The 19,874-nt window shown below is 56.6% G+C and overlaps 2 protein-coding genes and 1 long non-coding RNA gene across 7 annotated transcripts in view; 2 read left to right on the top strand and 1 right to left on the bottom strand.

Moving 5' to 3' along the window:
- WHRN (whirlin) overlaps nucleotides 1-15,548 on the top strand; it is a 97,081-nt gene extending 81,533 nt beyond the window's left edge. For 2 of the 5 annotated variants that reach the window (XM_086683821.1, XM_086683819.1), the window contains 5 exons: nucleotides 9,708-9,779; nucleotides 11,021-11,558; nucleotides 13,600-13,781; nucleotides 14,311-14,433; nucleotides 14,683-15,548. In XM_086683821.1, the coding sequence (XP_086539947.1) occupies nucleotides 9,708-9,779; nucleotides 11,021-11,558; nucleotides 13,600-13,781; nucleotides 14,311-14,433; nucleotides 14,683-14,865 (1,098 nt within the window). In that variant the 3' untranslated portion in view covers nucleotides 14,866-15,548. Of the gene's footprint in view, nucleotides 1-110; nucleotides 144-9,707; nucleotides 9,780-11,020; nucleotides 11,559-13,599; nucleotides 13,782-14,310; nucleotides 14,434-14,682 lie in introns of all 5 variants that reach the window. The other 3 variants (XM_086683818.1, XM_086683817.1, XM_086683820.1) reach the window with 3 other exon arrangements.
- Nucleotides 15,493-19,873, bottom strand: LOC147575012 (uncharacterized). Its single transcript, XR_015242974.1, has 2 exons — nucleotides 18,858-19,873; nucleotides 15,493-17,521 (listed from the first exon to the last, which is right to left on the bottom strand). It is a non-coding gene; the product is annotated as an uncharacterized LOC147575012 (long non-coding RNA).
- The window catches only part of AKNA (AT-hook transcription factor), a 55,626-nt gene continuing 54,998 nt past the window's right edge, over nucleotides 19,247-19,874 (top strand). The window contains exon 1 of the mRNA XM_086683814.1: nucleotides 19,247-19,336. The gene's annotated coding sequence lies outside the window, so the exon portion shown is untranslated. The remainder of the gene's footprint in view (nucleotides 19,337-19,874) is intronic.

Raw genomic sequence — 19,874 nt, 5'->3', positions numbered from 1 at the left:
GTGTGTGAGCATGCATGCATGTTTGGCAGGTTTACTGCTGTACCCACCCCATCCCTAATATTTATTTGATGTATTTTTCTTTTTGCCTTTTGCCCACCCTTCCTCCCCAGGAGCGGCTGCTGTGGCTAATAGACCTGATGGAGGTACCGTCCTTCCTGCCGGGCGGGGCTGTGGGAGTCCCTTAGCCAGGGCGGAGGTCCGGGGCTGTGGCCCTGCCTGCCACTCCCTTACGTCTGCACCCAGCCCCAGTGGGGAACTGGGGTTCTCCTTGATGCTCACGGTCTCTCCTGTTTGCCAGTTCATCAGGCTTCCTCGGGCTCTGGAGTGAGAATGCACTCAGCTTAAACCCCAGGCCTGCCACCTCCTTACTGTGTGACCTCGGAAAGTGATTTTACCTCTCTGAGCTCAGTTTTAGGATCTATAAAATGAGGATGATCATTTCTGTGCTGTGGGGCTGTTGACAGACCTCTTGGCCTTTTATATGTTATAAACTCTGTCTGGAATGTTCTCCTTCCCACTTCTCATGGCCAGGCTATCTCCTACGTGTGCAGCCCCCTACGCCCACATGCTCCCTCTTCCCAGAAGACTTCCCTGATTTTCTGACTTCCCTGTGCCTCCTCCAGCCCCCTGGATTTCCTATTGTCATGACTCTTGTCTCATTATATTCTAATAATGTTTACAAGCCTGGCTGGCTACTCCCCTTGACCACAGCAGTGATGATATCTGGAGTCACCATTGAATCCCTAGTGCCCAGCCCAGAACCTGGCCCATATTAATAATTGGGGCCTTTTTAAAAAAAAAATGTCTTATTTATTGATTTTTGAGAGAGAGAGACAGCACAAGCTCGGGAGGGGCAGAGAGATAAAGGGAAACACAGAACCCAAAGCAGGCTCCAGCCTCCAAGCTGTCAGCTCAGAGCCTGATGTGGGGCTCGAATCCACAAACCTTGAGACCATGACCTGAGCCAAAGTGGGATGCCTACCTGACTGAGCCACCCAGGCGCACTTGGGGCCTTTCTCAATGATAGTAGTAATTGGTATTTTAGAGAATTCTCCATGGGACTGTGATAATGCTTTCCAGTTGTATCTTTTTGAGCTTCCCAGTTACTAGGACTGGCAGGTACCGCCGTGATCGCCATTGTAAAGGGAAGAAAACAAATCCTAGAGAGAAGGGACTCGCTCCAGGTCGCTCAGTGAGGGCATGGTAGAGTCAGGATTCAGTATTAACCTGTTCGTCACCAAGTGCCAGACGCTGGTCTGCAACACCAGCACGTATGTGTCCGTTAGCTTTTACTGCGGTGATGCTGAGTGACCCATAACCCCCCGAATCTGGATGGACAGAAGCCGAAGGCATTTCTTTCTTGCGGCCCAGACCCCATGCCTCATGGAGCTCACCTGCTTTCCTGTCTGTTAAAATGCCTGTCACACGGCTCTAACCTCTCCCCAAGTTTGTCCTCCCTGGTAAACAGGGAGACGCTGCTGGGATGCAGGCCGGGACCATATCTTTCTCCTGTCTGGGTGCCCAGTGCCAGCCTGGCTCTGGGACAGAGCCGGGGCCTGGAGATTGTGGAGCAGAGACTGAAATGAATCCGCACTCCCTGGCCGCTCAGGATTATCTTCTAACACTCCGGCCTTAGAAACATCTCCCTCCCACATCGTAGGAAAATGTCCTCTGATCTGGTGTTCAGACGGGCCGAGTGGCAGGCAGCTGGCTCTTGTGACCCAGATGCCCCAGACAGTTGCCCTAGATGGAACCGGTTTCCATTTAGCCCCAGTTCTGCAGATCTCATGGTGCAGTTATCAATCCCAGGTTAAACGTGGCTCATTCCGCAGCCGTTTTCCCTCAAGCCAGACAAAATCAATCAAAGGAAATCAGATGCAGCCTTCCCCCATCGACAAATTGTGTTTATTTTCCATTTGTCTAATAGAGAGCCAGCCCTGGGAATTTTTCCTGCCTCCAGTGTCACTCCCCTCCCATACAGATGTCAGCCGGGGAAGCTGAGCAGAATAAAGGCCTGCGTGCCGTGTCTTGAAGCCCTTATCTGGTGCCAGCCAGCCCGTGGCAGAGGGGCTTGGGCACACAGGCTCTGGAATTCCACAGACGGGCTGGCTCTCCCAGGTAGAAACCGTGTCACCTTGGACAGGTGACTTAAGCTTTTGAAGCCTCAGTTTCCATATCTGTACGCTGGCTGATAAGACCAGCCACGTGTGGATCGTCGTGAAGAATCCGTGAGCTCGGGAGCAGACTTGGAGGTGTGGAGTACTTGGGAGCCCGTTCTGCTGATGCTCTAACAGCTGGGACAGGGCACCACAGAGGCCTTCAGGGGAACAGCGTTGTAGAGGCCCAGGCCAGCCCTGGACCTACAAAGCAGGTGCCGCTGGGGTCAGGGGTGGTGGACTTGCCCCAGGCTTAACCACAGCCCCTTTCTGCCTAGAATTGAGAGGTTTGCATGTCAGGCCTCTCATGTGCCTGGAAAGGGGCTTCTCTAGCCCACCAAAGGATGCTGTAGCAGGGGCCCTGCCTCTAAAGGCCTACTGCTCCTGTTCCCATGAGGTGAGGTGGGAAGAGGGTGCTGGGTGTGGCCGTCAGCACTTTGCTCTCCTGTGGCCCCCACACTTTCCTCCTCATCCAGGGCGAAAGGAGGGTAGAGAAGCTCAGGCCTGTCTCAGGTCCTCTCAGCTACAGAGATGCCCTGATTGTCAAGGCAGCTGTCTCCAGAAACGGAGCAGACAGTCAGAGGACCTTCCTCCTCCTCCTGTGTTCTGCCCTTGGTCCAGCCTGGATGGGTTTAGAGAGTCCTCTGCCGGGCAAGTCGTCCCCCAGTGGGGAAGCTGGAAGGATCCCAACCCTTCACCCATTCATCACCCGCTCCTGCAGCAAGCATTCCCTGAGCACCTCCCACACGCCAGGCTCTGAGTGGGCCACTGGTCGCCGTGAGCGAAAGAGACAGCAGCACCTGCTGTCCCAAAGCTTAGCACGTCTAGTCGGGGGGGCAGCCTTGAATCAGATCACCTGCATAATCCTTGCTCTGACAAATGGGTCGAGGACTGGGGCCCTGACCAATCCAGGACGTGAGGGAAGAGATGTTTGAGCTGAGATCTGAAGTCACTGGCATCAGCCGGGCGATACACAAGGCAAGGCAGCTGAGGGGCCAGATCGGCACGTGCAAGGGCCCTCAGCTCGAGGCTTATGGACCCTGGAAGGAACCGTAGGAGGTCAGTAGGGCGAAGAGGACAGGGTGGGGGGTTAGCAACAGGAGCCGCCAGGGACTTGGGCTTAATCCTGAAACCGTGAAACACCACTGAGGGTCTTCAGTAAGGAAGTGATGTGATGTTGTTTGCACTTTCTCTGTTTTTAAAGACAGCATGTGAGGGACGCCTGGGTGGCACAGTCGGTTAAGCGTCCGACTTCAGCCAGGTCACGATCTCGCGGTCCGGGAGTTTGAGCCCTGCGTCAGGCTCTGGGCTGATGGCTCAGAGCCTGGAGCCTGTTTCCGATTCTGTGTCTCCCTCTCTCTCTGCCCCTCCCCCGTTCATGCTCTGTCTCTCTCTGTCCCAAAAATAAATAAACATTGAAAAAAAAAAATTAAAAAAAAAAATAAAGACAGCATGTGTGAATAGGGGAAAGGGACAGAGAGAGAGAGAGAGAGAGAGAGAGAGAGTCTTAAGCAGGCTCCACGCTCTGCACAGAGCCCAACGTGGGACTTGATCCCACGACCCTGGGATCATGACCCGGGCGAAATCAAGACCCAGGCACCCTTGTTTGCATCTTGTAAGATGCTTCCCGTGTGTGTGGAGAGAGCTCAGGGGGGTGTGCAGATGGGGTGACCTGGCGGAGCTACTCCTGTGTCGTCAGGCAGGCTGGCTCTGTAGCCCGTGTCCCAGGAGGCCGCTCAGTGCCAGGTGGGGGCGGGGCGAGGCCAACTTGTCTGCTTGCGTCCAACAGCCCACTTCCTCCTGAGAGGCCTCGGCATGAGCCCCCTGCACCCTCAGAGCCATAAATTCCCCAGAGGCATTAGCGGGCATCGGGGCAGCTTTGCATCAGCGGGTATCTGAAATAAGGAACGGACCTCACGGCCAGCCCTTTGTGGTGCACTTGCCTCCGTATGGGTGCTTGGGGGGCAGGGGTCCTGGAAGCCGTTTCCAGCAAACAAGCAAGTCGACATAGGCCAGCCCTGCTCCTCCAGAGCCTGATTCTGCCGGGCTGTGTTGCCTCCATTTATAAGGAAGGAGATGTGACATTTGGGTTGGAGGTTAATGCAGGTAGAGATGTGGTGCTTTCCCTCGGCTGGGTTCTTGGGTCACCACATCCCTCCTGGAGCCCTGCTTTCCAGCGCCTGTCTTAAGGGCTCTTCCAACACTGACCTGGAGATTCTGGGTCACACTCTGTCCGCTGAGTGAAGCCCTTGTCCTGAGGCCATGGGGGAGGGAGATGCAGGACGACAGAAGGAAGCGCAGTCTGTCTGCGCCACACGGGCCCTCCCGGGCACTTCTGTGGTTTGATGCTCAAGCACAAAGGCAGGAGCGGACAGCTGGTGAAAGCGCCCAGAGCTGGCCGGGCACCGGGGCAGTTCCCACGGCCTCGGCCACAGCAGCGAGTGTGGGTTCCAGTGCCCTGTTTGGGGATCCTCTCTCTCCCAGTGCACCCCCCTGCCCTTCCCCATCAGCTTCCAGACTTCCAGCCCCACCCTGTGCTTGGAGAGCTCAGGAGCACAACGATCCTGTCTCTGCCAGCATGGCCGTCCCCCCAGGTTCCCACTCCATGTTCCTTTCGGACCCCCCAGTCCTGTCCCCTTCACTCCAGGGAGGCTGGCCCTACCCAGCTCATGTCACTGTCAAGCCCCCTCCGACACCCCGACCTTCCTGGGCTGATGGCAGCCCCAGCTCTAGCTGGCACCGTGCCTTGCTTTTCTCTGTCCTTCCTTGCTCTCCCCTTCTCCCTCCTGCCTTCCTTCTCTTCCTTCTCCCTTACTCCCCTCTCTGCTTTTCCTTCCTCTGTCCCTCCCACTGGCCTCCTACGGAAATCTTGGCCCCCATAAGTGACCTTCCAGGAAGTTTTGTGACTCAGAGTCTCAGTTTCCCCATATCCAGAGGCCTCTGGTGCATTTAGGGGCAGAGTTGGGGGGAGCCCGTTGTCCTGACATCAGCGTAAAGAAGCAAGAAGAACAAAGAGCTGAAAATAGCACCTTTACGTAAGAGCTCTCCTGTCCTAATGAAGGGATGTAGGGGAGGGATAGCAGGGAGTTGGGCAGGAGCAGGGGGGAAGGGAGGGGAGAGCCTCGTTTTGCTGAGGTGATACCTGGGCCAGGAAGCAGTAGCGCTTCCAGAACCGTGAGTCCACCTGGCAGAGGTCAGCCAGGTGATTGCCTTCCACCGTCTCACTTTATTTTGGCCCCACAGTCCCCTCCAGTCAGACGCCTGGACTATACAGGCCCTCACCGTGTTCTTTCCTCAGAGAGGAAGCCAGTTTTTCTGAGCTGCCACTGATTTGAGGAGGAAGGAGCTGGGGGAGCAACGACAGCAGGTCCTGAGGGCATCCTGGGTCCTATGGCAAGCAGTCTGAATAACAGAGTCAGACCTTGCAGATGGCTCAGCTTCCGCCTCGTGCTTGCTGTGTGACCTTGGGCAGGTGGCCTTCCCTCTCTGAACCTCAGTGACCTCAGCTGGAGACTCAGGAATGATTGAGCCCTGAGTCTAAACATTCAGCTGGTCTCTGGCCTCTGCAGGCGGAAGGGGGCCCCAAGCTGCTGGCAGGGTGGGGGTGGGGCTGGCGAGGCGGCCAGGACACAAGCCGGCTCCTGCGTGAGCGCTGACCTTGATCCTCCTCTCGAAGTCTGTTCCTCGAGCGTTTCTGCTGACGCATCCCCGGGGTTCTTAGCCTGCTGTCTGCAGCTATTTCAGATGCACAAGGAACATGGCTCGGGGACTCGGGGCTCCTGAGCGTCTGGATCTGGCAGATGGAGTCTGGCAGGGCCCGGCTCTGACCCGTCTGCTCTTTGCTCCACTAAAGGCCTTGCTCCCAGGGCTGGATGTTTGTCCCCACTCCACCCTCATCCTCCCGACTTGCCATGCCTGCCTTCAGTATTGGTTCCGGGCTGCTGTTAACAGCAAGGAATGGGCTGAGGCCAGGGGCCGGTGATGGCTATGTGGCTTCGTTTCAGAGGGGGTCGCTCCCAGGGCCCTTTGGTTCCTGTGATATCAGGGCCCTACCCAATTCTGGGGAAGTGTTGCATGGGCTCTGGGGCCACCCCTACCTGGGTTAGAAACCTGATCTGCTGTAGCATGGCCGTGTGGTCTTGGACAGGTCACTTCCCTCCCTGAGCTTAAGTGTAAATGATGTGAGCCAGGGACAATCCCAGTGCCTGTCTCCCATGAGAATCCAATGAGATGATCCCATGAGAATCCAGCGAGATCGAGTAAGTAAAATGCTCAGCAGAGGGCCTGGCGCGTGGTCGTCCCCAGTTTGTGGATCGATCTCTGATACCCTTCTGAGAGACGGTCACACCCGCTCTGCGATGCATGGCAGAGGCATGCTTGTGTTGTCAGGGCTCCGGATGCTTCCTGTCTCCCTCCCAGTGGCCCAGGTACGACCGCCGGCCCCATCAGTGATCCTGAACGAAAACGAAAAGTGGGCACCTACTGTGTGCATGGCCCTCTCCTGTGTGTTAGGAACACAGTGACCTGCTCATCATGTATCCCCATGAGCCAAAACTGCTTGTTGGCCAGATGAGTGCTCAAAACTCCAAAGATGCCAGAACAGGACAGAATCCCGTGCCTCTGGTCCTACCAAGGACTGTCATTTGAGCCCCTGGGCTGCCCGCAGGTTGAATCTGGAGACAGCTGGCAGTGGCTGCATTTGAGAATGGCAGACGTCCCTCTTGCCTTTGCCATAGACACCTCCCAGGCCTCTGACCCCTCTCGGGGAAGTCATCGCACACGACCAGCCTTGCCTTGCCGCTCACCTTAACCCTGGGCAGTTGGTGGTGCCCAGCTGTACTATTTCTGGGGAGTGCCGGACTCATTCCGGTTTGGGAGGAGGGAGACTGCTCTTGCATTTGCACTCAAGTGTTCACATGGGCCCAGGCAGTGGTTAGGTTGCTGGGGTGGGTTTGCCAGGTCCCAGGCTTCTGATATAACAGTAGCCCGCCCTCCTATATTGTGCCAGACCTTGTTCGGAGCATTTTTTAGTGCTAATGCATCAGCCCCATGAGAGCGGGACTGCTGTTAACCCATTCTGCAGATGAGGAAACCGGCACAGAGCACATCAGTGATTTGCCCTCCGTCACTTGGCTGTGAGTGGTAGAGCTGGATGTGACATCAGAGAAGCCACAAGTGGTGTCACTTAACCAGTGAGTGCCAGAGCAGCCCCATCACTGCCCTCCCCCACCAAGGATCCCCCACTCTCTGCATCGCTGAGGCTGCCAGCGGCATGCAGGGGACGGCGGTGGAGACGGGAGGCTGAAGTCTGCATGTGAGCCTCAGCTTTGTTGGTAAAACGGGGCAGGTGTCCCAGCCTGACATTGCCCCCAGAGGCATCACGGGACCAGATGAGGAGCCCTGGGTGTGAAAGGCTCCAAGCCGGGAGAGCCAAGTGTCTTACTGGTGGGTTCCCGTGACTGGTCTTCGTGATGACGTGCCCTTTGCCTGCCCAGGATGTTCAGGGCTCCAGGAGCATCATTCGAGATGGGGATCAGTGCGGAGTGACCTGAGAGCCTGGGCCCCAGGGAGCGTGGCATCCGTGGGCCCCTTCCATCCCAACCCGCTGCCTTCACCGTTACTGTTCCCTGCGATGATCGAGAGTCGTTGCCCTGCTTAATTCTCTGCCTGCTGGGGCCTCCTCCATGACAGCCAGAGTGATCGATTCATTCATTCATTCGCGCATCGATTCATTCATTTGCCTAGTAAATATTTGTCAAGCAGCAACTATCCTAAACACTGAGGATAGAGTAGGGACCAGGTAGTCTTACCGTTGAGGAGTTCTCATGCTAATGGGAGAGACAAACAATAAGGTGGTGATAAATCTTACACAGAAAAGTGAAGTGCGGTCAGGGGTTAGAGGTGCTGTTTCAGACAGGGCTGGTCCAGGAAGGCCTTGCTGAGGTCAGAGCTGAATGAAGTGACGGAGTGAGTCAGGAGTGCTGTGGGAACAAGGGAGAGCAGTGAATGCAAAGGCCCTGAGGCAGGGACCATCCCTTCCTGTTGAAGTAGCAAGAAAGGGCCCACTCATTGGGCACAGTGATTGCAGACTTTGGAATTTTCTCCAGGGAAAACAGAAAGACCCTGGAGGGTTCTGAGCAATGTGTTATCTGACTTACATTTCCAGGTTTACATCCTGCTGCTGGGTGAAGAATGGTGGTCAGCGTAAAGCAGAAAAATAAAGCAGGGCAGGGGATGGGGGGGTTGTGATTTTAGGTGGGGTTGTGAAGATAGCCTTCTTCGAGGAGGTGATCATTTGGGGAAGATCTTGAAGGAGGTAAGAAGGAGGCATGACTTGTGGATAGCTGAGGGGAAGCATGTTCCAGGCAGACGGAACAGCCAGTGTGAAGGCCCTGACATGCCCGTATTGTTCTAGTGTGGCTGGAGAGGAAGTGAGCAAAGGGAACCTTCATAGAAGACAAACTTGACCGCATCTCCATGGCAACCCACTGCCCTCAGCCTCAAGTCCCAGCAGCTCCATGCTTGAGTCACGTGGAACTGCTCGAAAATTCTCAAAGCTCCTTCCTGCTTTATGCACGCCCTTCCCTCTGAAACACCATCATTCCCTCCTTTGCCCAGCTCAAGACCCACAGGACTCAGCTTTAAGCCATGCTCCCTACTCCAGGAAGCCTTCCTTGATAACCCCACCCCAGCCGCTTCTATGCCTGTATCTCCTAGCTCTGTGCACAGTCTCCTCCTTGCTTGTCTGTGTCCATCCCACTGGCCCCAGGCTACAGAAGGCAGGGGTGGGGTCTCGCCTCCTCTGTGGCCCCAGGCCCTCACCAGTGGAGCATTGAGACTGCTCAGTGTTGAGGGCCACACTTGAGACATGAGCCAGGTGCTGGTTGTGGAGGCTCTGTTGCCATCCTGGGTTCTGTGGGGTGGAGGAATGGCTCCCCTGAGGCCTCAGGAGCTACTTTTGACAGGGGCACTGCTCAGCCTCCAGGGACCACCTAGAGATGCCCTCAGCAGCTCAGCGCCACTTGACAGAGCTTGAGGCTTCTTCCTCAAGTTAGCAAAGGAAGCAGAAAACGGGCGTTTTTGCAAAATAAGGTCTATGTAAACTTTAACTGCCTGACTCACAATTGAAGCCACTAAATTAAAAGAGAGACTTGCCTACCCACCTCTCCTGTGCATCCTGCCATTTTCACACCTTCCTGGGATTCTGTCCACGAGCACCTTCAGGCTTTGGAAGCTCTGAGTATGAGGGCCCGGAGCCCGGGGCTCAGCTTTGGGAATTCCCGGGCCAGGCCAGAGCCACCCCACAGCATCTCCAGATAGTTCAGGGGAGGCCCGGAGAAGCTTCAAAGAAAATTTGATTTTAAGATGACCAGCAGGAAAACGGACATTAATTTTAATGTGTAAATTCTACAAGAGTGAGGCCTGTTGGGACACGCATAAACCACAGGAAGGTGTCCCGGGGCCCAGCACGGATTTTGGTATCTCGGAGGGCAAATTGCTTTTTTCCTCTCGGTTTGTATTTGCTCACATTGCTCTCTTCTCCATTTCTAGAACACTCTGGACCTGGAGGAAACTGGCGAGGCTGTCCAGGGCAATATGAACACCCTCCCAGATGTTTCCCTGGTAAGACCCTCTCTGGTTCCCGCAGTGAGTTTTTGCCCTTCCTGGTCTGCCTGAGGCCCTGGGGACTGGCTTCTTGGTGAGAGCCAGAGGCCCTCAGACCCAGCCCCAGGCCCGTGCACGAGGGCGTCACTCAGGCTTCTCCAGCAGCGCCCAGGACTGGGGTGGGCGTCAGGCTGTTTGTTTGCTAAGTTGGTGTTACTTTTGATACGTTGTCTGAACGTGATCATAACAAGTACTGAAACGTGGAGTGTGTGAACTCCCTGAAGAGGCCACATGACCACCCTGGAAATGGAAGTTAAATGTGGCCTCGGCTGTGTCCACGTCAGCAGCCCCGGCAGCATCACTGTGCAGTTCTGACCCGGATAACTTCTGAACGGCCTGGACTCTGGAGCCAGACTGCCTGGGTTCAAATCCCACCCGTGCCACTGACTGTGTGACTTTGGGCAGGTTTCTTAACCTCTCTGTGCCTCGGTTTTCCCCTCTGTAAAATGGGGATAATAATCGTGTCCCTACCCCACAAGTTTGTGGCGAGAGGTACATTAGTTCATTTAAGTAAAGCATTTGGGACACACTGCCGTCCAAGGTTTGCAAGTGTTGTATGTTGGCATAGGCAGAGGGAAATAGCAATGGCTGTACCCATAGCTGCCACTTCCCATGCACCTGCTGTGTGGCAGGCACCTGCTAGCACATTACACACGTGGTCCCTCACATCCCCTCACCTCTGCCGGGTAGACCCAGGTTTCCCCATTGCCCGGAGATGCACTTAGAGAGGTGCTGTGACTTGCCCAGGACCACACAGCCCCCGAGCCCATGTGACTGTCACCTTCTATCCATTCTCTCTCACTCCAGTCCTGCACATCTCCTGTCTCTAGTGGCCATGATAACCTTCTAACAAGAAAAGCCAAAAGAGTGCTTTTTTTTTGTCGTTCGTTTTGCCCTTCTCTCCATCCACCTCTAATTAAGTCTTGTTCCCTGTGACAAGTCCTGGCTGACGCCAAGAACTTCAGTTCCCAAAGGTAACGGTGCCATTCCCCAGAGACGCCCGCCAAGTTCCCGACGCTTATCAGCTGCTGAGATGGGGGGAGAAGTTTTCCACTCGGGTGTTGCATTATTCAGAGCCGTGTGGCCAAGAGCCTAGAGAGCAGGACGGAATTCCAGCCGGGGCCCGGCCTGCTCGGGGCGCCTGTCTACCAGCCACAATGGGCTCTGACTCCTTCTACTCCTGTTGGGTCTTTTGGCAGGATGATGTCAAAGCCACCTCCGAGGGGCTGCCTGTCTACAAGCCGCCGCCTCCCCCACCCCCTCTGGCCCAAGGCCACAGCCGCCCGCCTGAGCAGCAGAGGAAGCCAGGGAAGGAGGGCCTCCAGCCACCTTCCTCGGCGTCTTCCCACTCAGGCATCGTCTTCTCGGCCCCTCGGAACCACAGCCCGCCAGCGGGCACTGCCCCTGCCCCGGGGGCCTCCTCAGCACAAGACTCGCCCTCCTCCCCCATCTATGCCTCGGTCTCCCCTGCCAACCCTGGCTCCAAGAGGCCGCTGGACGCCCGCCTGGCCCTGGTCAACCAGCACCCCATCGGCCCCTTCCCGCGAGTCCAGTCACCGCCGCACCTGAAGAGCCCCCCTGCGGAGGCCACGCTGGCAGGGGGCTGTCTCCCGCCACCCTCCCCCTCCGGCCGGCCAGACGTGACGGGCACGAACCAGCACTTTGTCATGGTGGAGGTGCACCGGCCGGACAGCGAGCCGGACGTGAACGAAGTGAGGGCGCTGCCCCAGACACGCAGTGAGTACCGGCCGACCCCGGGTGGGCTGGGCTCGGGGTGCCCGCCCCGGGGTCGTGGGGGCACCCAGTCCCCTCCAGGTTGATCTGCCCATCGACACGGAAAGGGGCAGCGTGTGCTCGCCCAGGGTGTTCTAGCCCGGGCGGTACCCCCCCTCGTGCCCTGTGCAGGGCCAGGGTGTCCCGAGCCTGTGTTGACACGAGTGTGAGCCCTAGGTCTGCCGCTTGGAACTGTATGACCGCGGGCAAGCCATGGGATGGCAGTTCGGTGACAGCCCCACCAGGTTGCTGGGAGGGTTGGGCTCCTCCTCCAGCAGCTCCAGACCTGGTCACCCAACGATCTCTGACTCTCTCCCCAGTGAGACTGGACTCCTTGAGGCCAGGGGCAGCCTCTATGATCTCAGTGCCCAGGGCCTGGAACAGGGTGTTGAAATTACGGTGTCTGGACCCCCAGAGGTCTCCACCCCAGGGGCTGCAGGGTCAGAGTGCAGGCTGGACCTTCCAGACACCTGGGGCCGGGCTGCAGCCCCTGAGTTTCCAGGGGTGCCCAACTCAGCGGGTGGAGAGCAGTGGAAAGCCAGCTTTTCACTCCCAGAGAGCCTGGAACCTCCGGGTGTTCTAGATCTTCTCCATAGCAAGTTGGGTGCATTTTGCTGGATTCTGCTGCCATCTTGTGGCTCAAGTGATATATAGACCCCGCTGTGGCCAGGGAAGGGGGCAGGCCAGGTCAGGGGGGTGTTTGTGAACTGAGTGCCTGCTATATGCCAAGCAGTGGGCAGACTGGGGTGCAGAGTACAGGGTCCCTGGGCTCAGGAGCTTGGTGAGGGAAGGCAGGATGTGGTGAGCGAAACCTGAGGTATCATCTGGCACTGAGCCCAGCACAGCCTGATAAAAGCGGTCAGTTGCGCCGTACCTCCCTGTGTGCCCGATGTGGTTCTAGGGGCTTTGTCTCTATTAGCAACTCATCTAACCCTCCCAGCCGCCCTGGAGGCTGGTGCTATTATCCCCGTTTTACAGATGAGAAAACTGAGGCAGAGAAAGTAACTGTGGAACAGACAAGTGTAGCACAAGTCTGTTCTCTTGTCGGTTTCACCCTACACATCATATCCATTGATATCATATCTAATGATAACGCCATTAGATGGGTGTCATTGCTCCTGTGTTGAAACAAAAACACGAAGGCTCAGAGAAGCTGTGTAGCTCGCCCTGGGTTGCACAGCTGGTCAGAGGGGATTCAGACCTGACCTGCCAGACACTGGAGTGTCTCAAACTAGGGGCCAGGCCATTACACATGCAACGAAGCAGCTTGGGTTGACTGGTGAATGAGGGTTTGTGCCCACCACTCAGCTTGGGGTTGTGGAGGCTACAGACCAGGCATGGAAAACCTTCTAATTTTTTTTAAGTGTATTTATTTATTTTGAGAGAGAGAGAGAGAGAGAGAGAGAGCGAGCACAAGTGGGGGAAGGCCAGAGAGAGAGGGAGAGAGAGAGAATCTCAAGCAGGCTCCACACCACCAGTGCAGAGCCCGATGCCCGGGGCTCATACTCACAAACCACGAGATCATGACCTGAACCAAAGTCAGATGCTTAACCAACTGAGCTACCCAGGTGCCCAGACCTCCCACTTTTTAATTGAGAGGGTGGGAATTTAATTTTTATATGAACTATCTTAATTTGAATGTGTTGGTTCATCGTTAAAATTCGACAGCACTGTGCAAGTTAAAAAAAATAACCCACATTTGTGGACTGGGTTTGCCTCCTGACCTCTGTTTTAATCATTATTCCATGGGCTGAGAACCGGGTGGTCAGAGAAGAAATTCTGGCAGACTTGGGGCCAGACCCAGCTGGAAGGGCAGGTCTCAGTGGTGGAAAGGTGTCTGGAAGTCTCTCTTCCCTCCAGCCCTGTGATCCCTTCATTCCTCCCTAGTCCGTGCCTGGAAAATCCCCACAGCCTTTCAGCCTGCGGCTCCATCACCTCCTCCAGGAAGCCCTCCCTGACCCCAGCTGTATCAAACCACCTCTCTCCTCCTCTTCCCCACTCTCAGCAGCCTCCACACTGTCCCAGCTCTCAGACAGTGGGCAGACCCTGAGCGAGGACAGTGGCGTGGATGCTGGCGAGGCAGAGGCCAGCGCCCCAGGCCGAGGCAGACAGATGGCATCTACCAAGAGCAGGAGTAGCAAGGAGCCACCTCGGAACGAGAGGACCACAGAGGGGGCCACCAAACCGGTGAGCGAGGAGGAGGGGATGCAGACGACTGGGGGGAAAGGTGGGGAGCGGGAGGTCCCCAGCCAGGTTTCAGCTTGACAAGTGCCCACGGGGAGGAAGTGAGCCCCCATCACTGGAGGGTTGTGGGTACCTGGAAAGACCACGGTATCAGGAGTCTGGCGGCCCAAGTTAGGCCCTGCCTTTGCCACTGACAGTGACAAGCCAGGCACCGAAAGTTGGTCTTGAGGGTCGTTAAGCTCAGTTCTGAGATGGCGCACTGGCTGAAGCAGTCAGGCCTGGGTCCAAATCCTAGAGCCACCACCCAGCAGCTCCGGCTGCTTAGCCTCCTGAGCCTCAGGGGGTCTTGAAGCAGTCAGAGATCTGGGAACACCAGGTTCTTAGCTTAGTGCTAGCATACTGGCAGCTTCCAGCACGGGTCTGGAGTCTGAGCCCTTTTGACTCAGGGGACATGTCATGGCCAGTCCAGCCCCCCCAGCCAGGCCTCCACCGAGAAGGCCTCAGTCACTGGTCTCCTTGCCCACACCCGCAGCCCGGACTCCTGGAGCCCACGTCTACCCTGATCCGCGTGAAGAAAAGCGCAGCCACCCTGGGCATCGCCATCGAGGGCGGTGCCAACACCCGCCAGCCCCTGCCTAGGATCGTCACAATTCAGGTATGTCTCCGCAGGCCCCACTTGATCATCTGTCCCCACCCCCGAAGGCCCCTTTCTCAGCCTCTCAGAGTTCTGCCACCCCGGCAGACCCAGCCCTCTGCCCTCACTGAGCCTCAGTTTTCCTAATCAGGGCAGCGGACTCCCAGATGATAGCCTGCTTGGCGGTGTTGGGCCTGACCCGGTGGGTGTCAGAGCCCGGCCAGCCCTCGAGCGCCTCGTGTGCCCCTGCCCTGTGTCTTGCCCCTGCAGCGAGGCGGTTCAGCCCACAACTGTGGGCAGCTCAAGGTGGGCCATGTGATCCTGGAGGTGAACGGGCTGACGCTTCGGGGCAAGGAACATCGAGAGGCCGCGCGCATCATCGCCGAGGCCTTCAAGACCAAGGAGCGGGACTACATCGACTTTCTGGTCACCGAGTTCAATGTGATGCTCTAGGGGCTGAGGCCCGACGGCCTCCCACTGCTGCCCAGTCCCTGGCCCCAGTCCCTCTTCCCTCCTGGCACTAGTAAGCTCCGTGAGGGCCGGGGCTGCGTGGCCAGGTAGCAGGAAGACACCCCCCCCACTCTTTCCCGGCCCGCTGGCCCAGAACCAGGAGAAGAAAGCCCGGTGAGGCAAACAGAAGGTCGGGCCAGGATCTGGTGCCATGCCCGGTATACACAGTAGATGCCCGGTACGAGCGTGGGTTCGGGAAGGAGAGGAAGTCCACCTGAGGCTGCCAGGACCTGTTACTCTGGGTTGGATAAGGGGGCACTGTGTCCCCTTCCCCGCCAGCTGGCACCTGGCCCATCCTCAGATGTCCGAGCCTTTATCTGGAGTGAGGCCACGTGAGGATTCACAGACACAGCCCCCAGGGGGCATCTCACAGGACCTTTAGTGCCACAAATAAGCGTCAAGCAACCCCCCCCATTCCACACCCCCTTTCTTCCTGGCCCCTTATCCACCCCCATGGTATTTATTATTTATTTCCCCTCTCCTCACCCCTGGGGACCCCAAGCCCCCAGCTTCCCACCACACCCCCAGCCTACCCCAGAGGCCTTGCAGGTGACCAGCAATGTGAGCGTATTTATATACAGAGCTTATGACTTTAATTTTTCAATAAAGAAATCTGAACAAGGTTAGGGTCCGGCGTGCTGTGTGGCCTGCCTTTGTGGCTGGGGTTCTAATGGACAGATGGAGGACAGATGGAGACACTCAGGACAAGACACCGCCAGCCTCTCCCTCTGCCCCCCACGGCTCAATGTGGGACACACGTGGGGGTGCGGGGCATCTGAGCCACACCCACATCTTGGAGCACGTTACCTGAAGGCTGTTCACAGAAAATACCTTTAAATTAAAATGCACAGGTATGTTATGGGGCAGAATGCACAATGTGCATGGATGCTTTAACACACAGAGAGGGGCCTGCCTCAGGGCGGGTCCCAGAAGCTGACTCTGATGAGGATTTATATGCAAGTGATTTGTTAAGGAAAGGCTGCCACGGCAGACCAGTAAGGGAGTGGACAAGTCAGGAGGGGGAAAAGGAGAAAGCTGAGCAGGGTGGGATTTGAGGTGAAGCTGGGAGGGTGGCTGCAGCGTGATCCCACAGGGGACTCTAGAGTAGAAGGTGGGCCCAGAACTGTCCCCACTCAGGGCAAGGTGACAGGGCCTTCATGGGTCAGTCTTTGCACAAGGTCCGAGGAAGGGAAGGGTTAGAGGCAGTAAATTCCCAACCACAATCCCATTCTTTACCTGTACAGGCCAAGCTGTTCCAGGAGCCAAGAGCAGGGCCAGGGGTGGGGGGTGGGGGTGGGGCGTGGGGGTGTTAGAAGCAAAGACACATGTGAAGGGCAGGGAAGGGAGGGGGGCATAAAATGGTCTGCTACACCCCCGGGGCCCATTTCCTTCAACCCCAGGGTTTCTCTGGGATAAGAAGAGTTTGAGAAATCCTGCTTTGCCCAGGCCTGTGTCCAGAGGTCAGCTAGGGTTAGGGGCAGTTGAGTCCACAGACCTGCACCAGATCTTGCTTTAATCTGCCCCCATCACCTCCCCAGCTCAAGGAGACCACCTGAGGCCAGAGGCCTGGATTCCACTTGACCTCTGAGGCAGCCAGTATCCCTGAAGCCCCAGCCCCTCCTGGGGGACTCTTTAGGCCCCTCCCCAGTCCTAATAACCCTGCAGGGAATAACTCCCACCTGGCTGTCAGGCCCCAGCTCTCCAGGCATCAGATGCCAAATCCTGCCTGGTCATAGGTAAGTGATCTCACCTTTCTAGGCCCAAATTCCCCATCTGGAAAATGGGTGTGGCAGGCTGAATAATGGCCCCAAAGATATCCAGGTTCCTGGAACGTGTGAACATTACCTTACATGGCAAAGGGACTTGGCATATGGGGTTAAGGCATTTAGATGGGGAGGTTATGCTGGATTTTCTGGGCGGGGCCCAATCTAATCCCAAAGGTCCTTGTAAGAGGGACACAGAGGGGGATGTGACACGGAGGAGGGAACAGTGCTGTGCTGAGGGCAGCAGAGGTTGTGATGTGCTCTGGAGATGGAGGGAGGGACCACCAGCCAGGAATACAGGTGGCCACTAAACACTGGAAAAATCAGGGAAAGAGCTTCTCCCCTCAGAGCAGGCAGAAGGAAACCAACTCCTTGACATCAGCCCCTTGAGACTGACCATGGACTTCTGACCTCTCTTTGTAAGAGAACAAATTAGGGCTGCCTTAAGCCATGAACTGGTGACAATTCGTTACAACAACCACAGGAAACAAATGCAGTGGGGATACTGCGACTTGCCCCTGATGGAGGTTGGGATGCCGTGTGTGGGCCCTTGAACCAGGCTCAGGGTCAGCCCCAGGGTGAGGACTGCAATCCGGATGATGCTCATGACAAACGAAGGGTCCTCTGGCCTTAGGAATGCCACACCTTTTGCAGTCTCTAGTCCTCGTGCATCTTGTTCTGAACCTTGTGCATCCGTCTATCACCAGCCCATGGTGAATTTCAGGCCAGTCACTGACCACCTCCGGTGCCTTGAACCGGCCATCTCTCCGCTCGGTCCAACTCCAGGAGACAAGAGGGCGCCTGGCAGCTGCTGCCCACCGCCCCAAGTTTGTACTCTGAAAAAGGACAAGAATAAATTTCTGGGACTGTTGTTTCTAGAATTTTTCGGCCCAACTCCAGGGCTGTGGCCCATTGGGCGTTAGGGTCCCCCTCCCAATGGAATTTTAAACAAACTTAAACTCCTTTGCCAGTGGGCTTAGAAAGGTCAAGTTTCTTGCCCAAAGTTATATAGCTAGTGAGTGGTAGAGGCCAAATTCGGATCCATGGCTGCCTGAAGTCCACATCATAAAGCAAAGACAAGCATGTGTCCTGCTGTCTTCTGAAGGGACCCCAAACCATGGGCAAGGGTGGCTTTGAATAATGGAGGAGGGAGGGGTCAGAGGTCCACCCTGGCCACAGGTACCTGTGGCCCTCACATCTTTATTCATGATGCCAGAATTGGGGTGGTGGGGTGGTGTGGGGACGGACAGTACTGTTGGAGAGTCTCAGAATTTGCTGCTAGATGAAGAAGGCAGGAAGAGGGTGAGTTTGGGGCCTGAGCCAGGGCCTGCCCAAGCAAGTGCCAAGTTGCCCTTCAAATTACCTGGAGCTCCCTCTGCTTGGGAGAAAGGAGGGTGAGGGATAGAACAGCCCAACGTGAGGATTACAAGGATGGAGAACAAGACATCGCTCAAAGGGTCCACACTTCAGAGTCTGACATCTGGGATCAAATTCCACCTCTACTATTTCCTGGCCCTGTGGTCTGGGGCAAGTCATTTAACCTCTCGGAGCCTCAGTTTCACCATCTTTAAATGAGGAGCCTAGTATTAACCTAGCGTGTAGGTTATTCGAAGGATTCGCTAAAATGTCAGCCACTGGCACATAGTACACTTTCAGTAAAATAGAAACTGTTGCTGTGATTATTATTGGGTGCGTGTAGGGAGCCTCAGGCACCCTGGAGAACCGGGAAGAACTTTCTGCCAGGAGGACAGAGAACTGACTGCAACAGAGATGGATGCAGGTCCTCGGCAAGAGTCTTCCTGCCTTGGGGGCAGTCAACGCCTCGAGAAATAGCGTTGGTGGAGGGGCTCTTTAAATGAGTGCCATTGATTTCTTTCTTCCGGGTTTGCTGCTTTCTTTACTTCCTCCCCTCAGCACCTCTGTGAGGATGGCGTCAGGGATCCCTTTAGTGGCAGCCAGCGGCAGAACTGGGGCGGAAGCCTAGGCCAGTTTGACACTTTACACGGCCATCCTTCAAGGTGACCTCTCAGTGGACGACGGATCATTTCTGTCCTGTACTCACTGCTGGACTTCGGGCAAGCTCTTGTCCCTCTGGAGACCTGGGTTCTCCCACCTGCTAATCAATGTTGGTTTGCACTAAGCATATGCTTAGAGAGTAGTGACAATACGTACCTACCTCACAGGAGAGGACGGAGCACAGGAAGAGCTCCCAACAGTTCTTGACAGATAAGTGCTCAAGAAAAGTTCATTATTACTAATATTATACTGTCATGAAGCAGTCCGCTTCAGCTATGAAAGTTTGTGGTTTCTTTCTCACTGTGGCTCTGTGCGAGCTTGCACAAATGTCTCAGCTCTGGGGCCTCAGACTCCGGTCGGCACTCGGGCGGGTTCCAGGAGGGACACGAACCTGCCAGATGTGAACTTTTCAGTGCTGGCGCCCAGGCCGAATGCCTGGGGGCGGGCCGCAGGCGGCCGCCTCTCTGCGATTGGTGGAGCTTCTCGAGGCCCCGCCTCCCGGGGCCCTCCCCGCCCGTCACAGGCCCGCCTCGGGGATTAAGCAAAAAGTCGCCGCCCCGCCCCGCACCGGGATTGGAGGCCTTTGTTTGCCGCTCAACTCCAGGAAACCACGGGCGCGCTGCGACCGCCGGCAGGTGAGGCGCGGGGTGGGGCTCGCGGTGGGTCCCGGGCTAGGGCCGGTCCCTCGCTGGGTCTCAGTTTCTCGATCTGGGGAATGGGGAGGAGAGGGGACCGCGCCGATGGGCTCCGATCCACAGGGACTGCCGCTGCTTTCTGTCTCTCCCACGTGGAAATCCCACGCGCCCGGGAAGGAGACCGATCGCCGCTCCGGGACTGGGAGGGAGTCCTGGACCGGCGTCCAGTGTCCAGTCCTAACCCGGCTGGCCGCGGGGTTCCGCAGGCGCCACCTCCGGCCTCAGTCTCCACCTCCGCACAATGGGGGCGTTGGCCTTTGCTCTCACTCCAGCTGGGGCTGGTCGCAGGGCGGGGAGAGGTCCCGAGGGAATCGGGGGTGGTCCTTGGCGGGGCCTCGGGCCGTGTTTGGGTTGGAGGTGTGGCCCTGGTAGCTGTGGTTACGGGGGAGGTGGGACTTCTCTGTCCTGGGATTTGTATGAGATTCTTGTTCACCAGGCAACAACCCGCGCAGCCTGACAACTCGGAGCCGCGCACCCT

Source organism: Puma concolor, chromosome D4 (assembly GCF_028749965.1).
Source record: "Puma concolor isolate L17-30 chromosome D4, mPumCon1.1.hap2, whole genome shotgun sequence".
Lineage (NCBI taxonomy): Eukaryota > Metazoa > Chordata > Mammalia > Carnivora > Felidae > Puma > Puma concolor.
The sequence above is the reverse complement of the archived record's forward strand: the minus strand, read 5'-3'. Positions and strand labels throughout refer to the sequence as shown.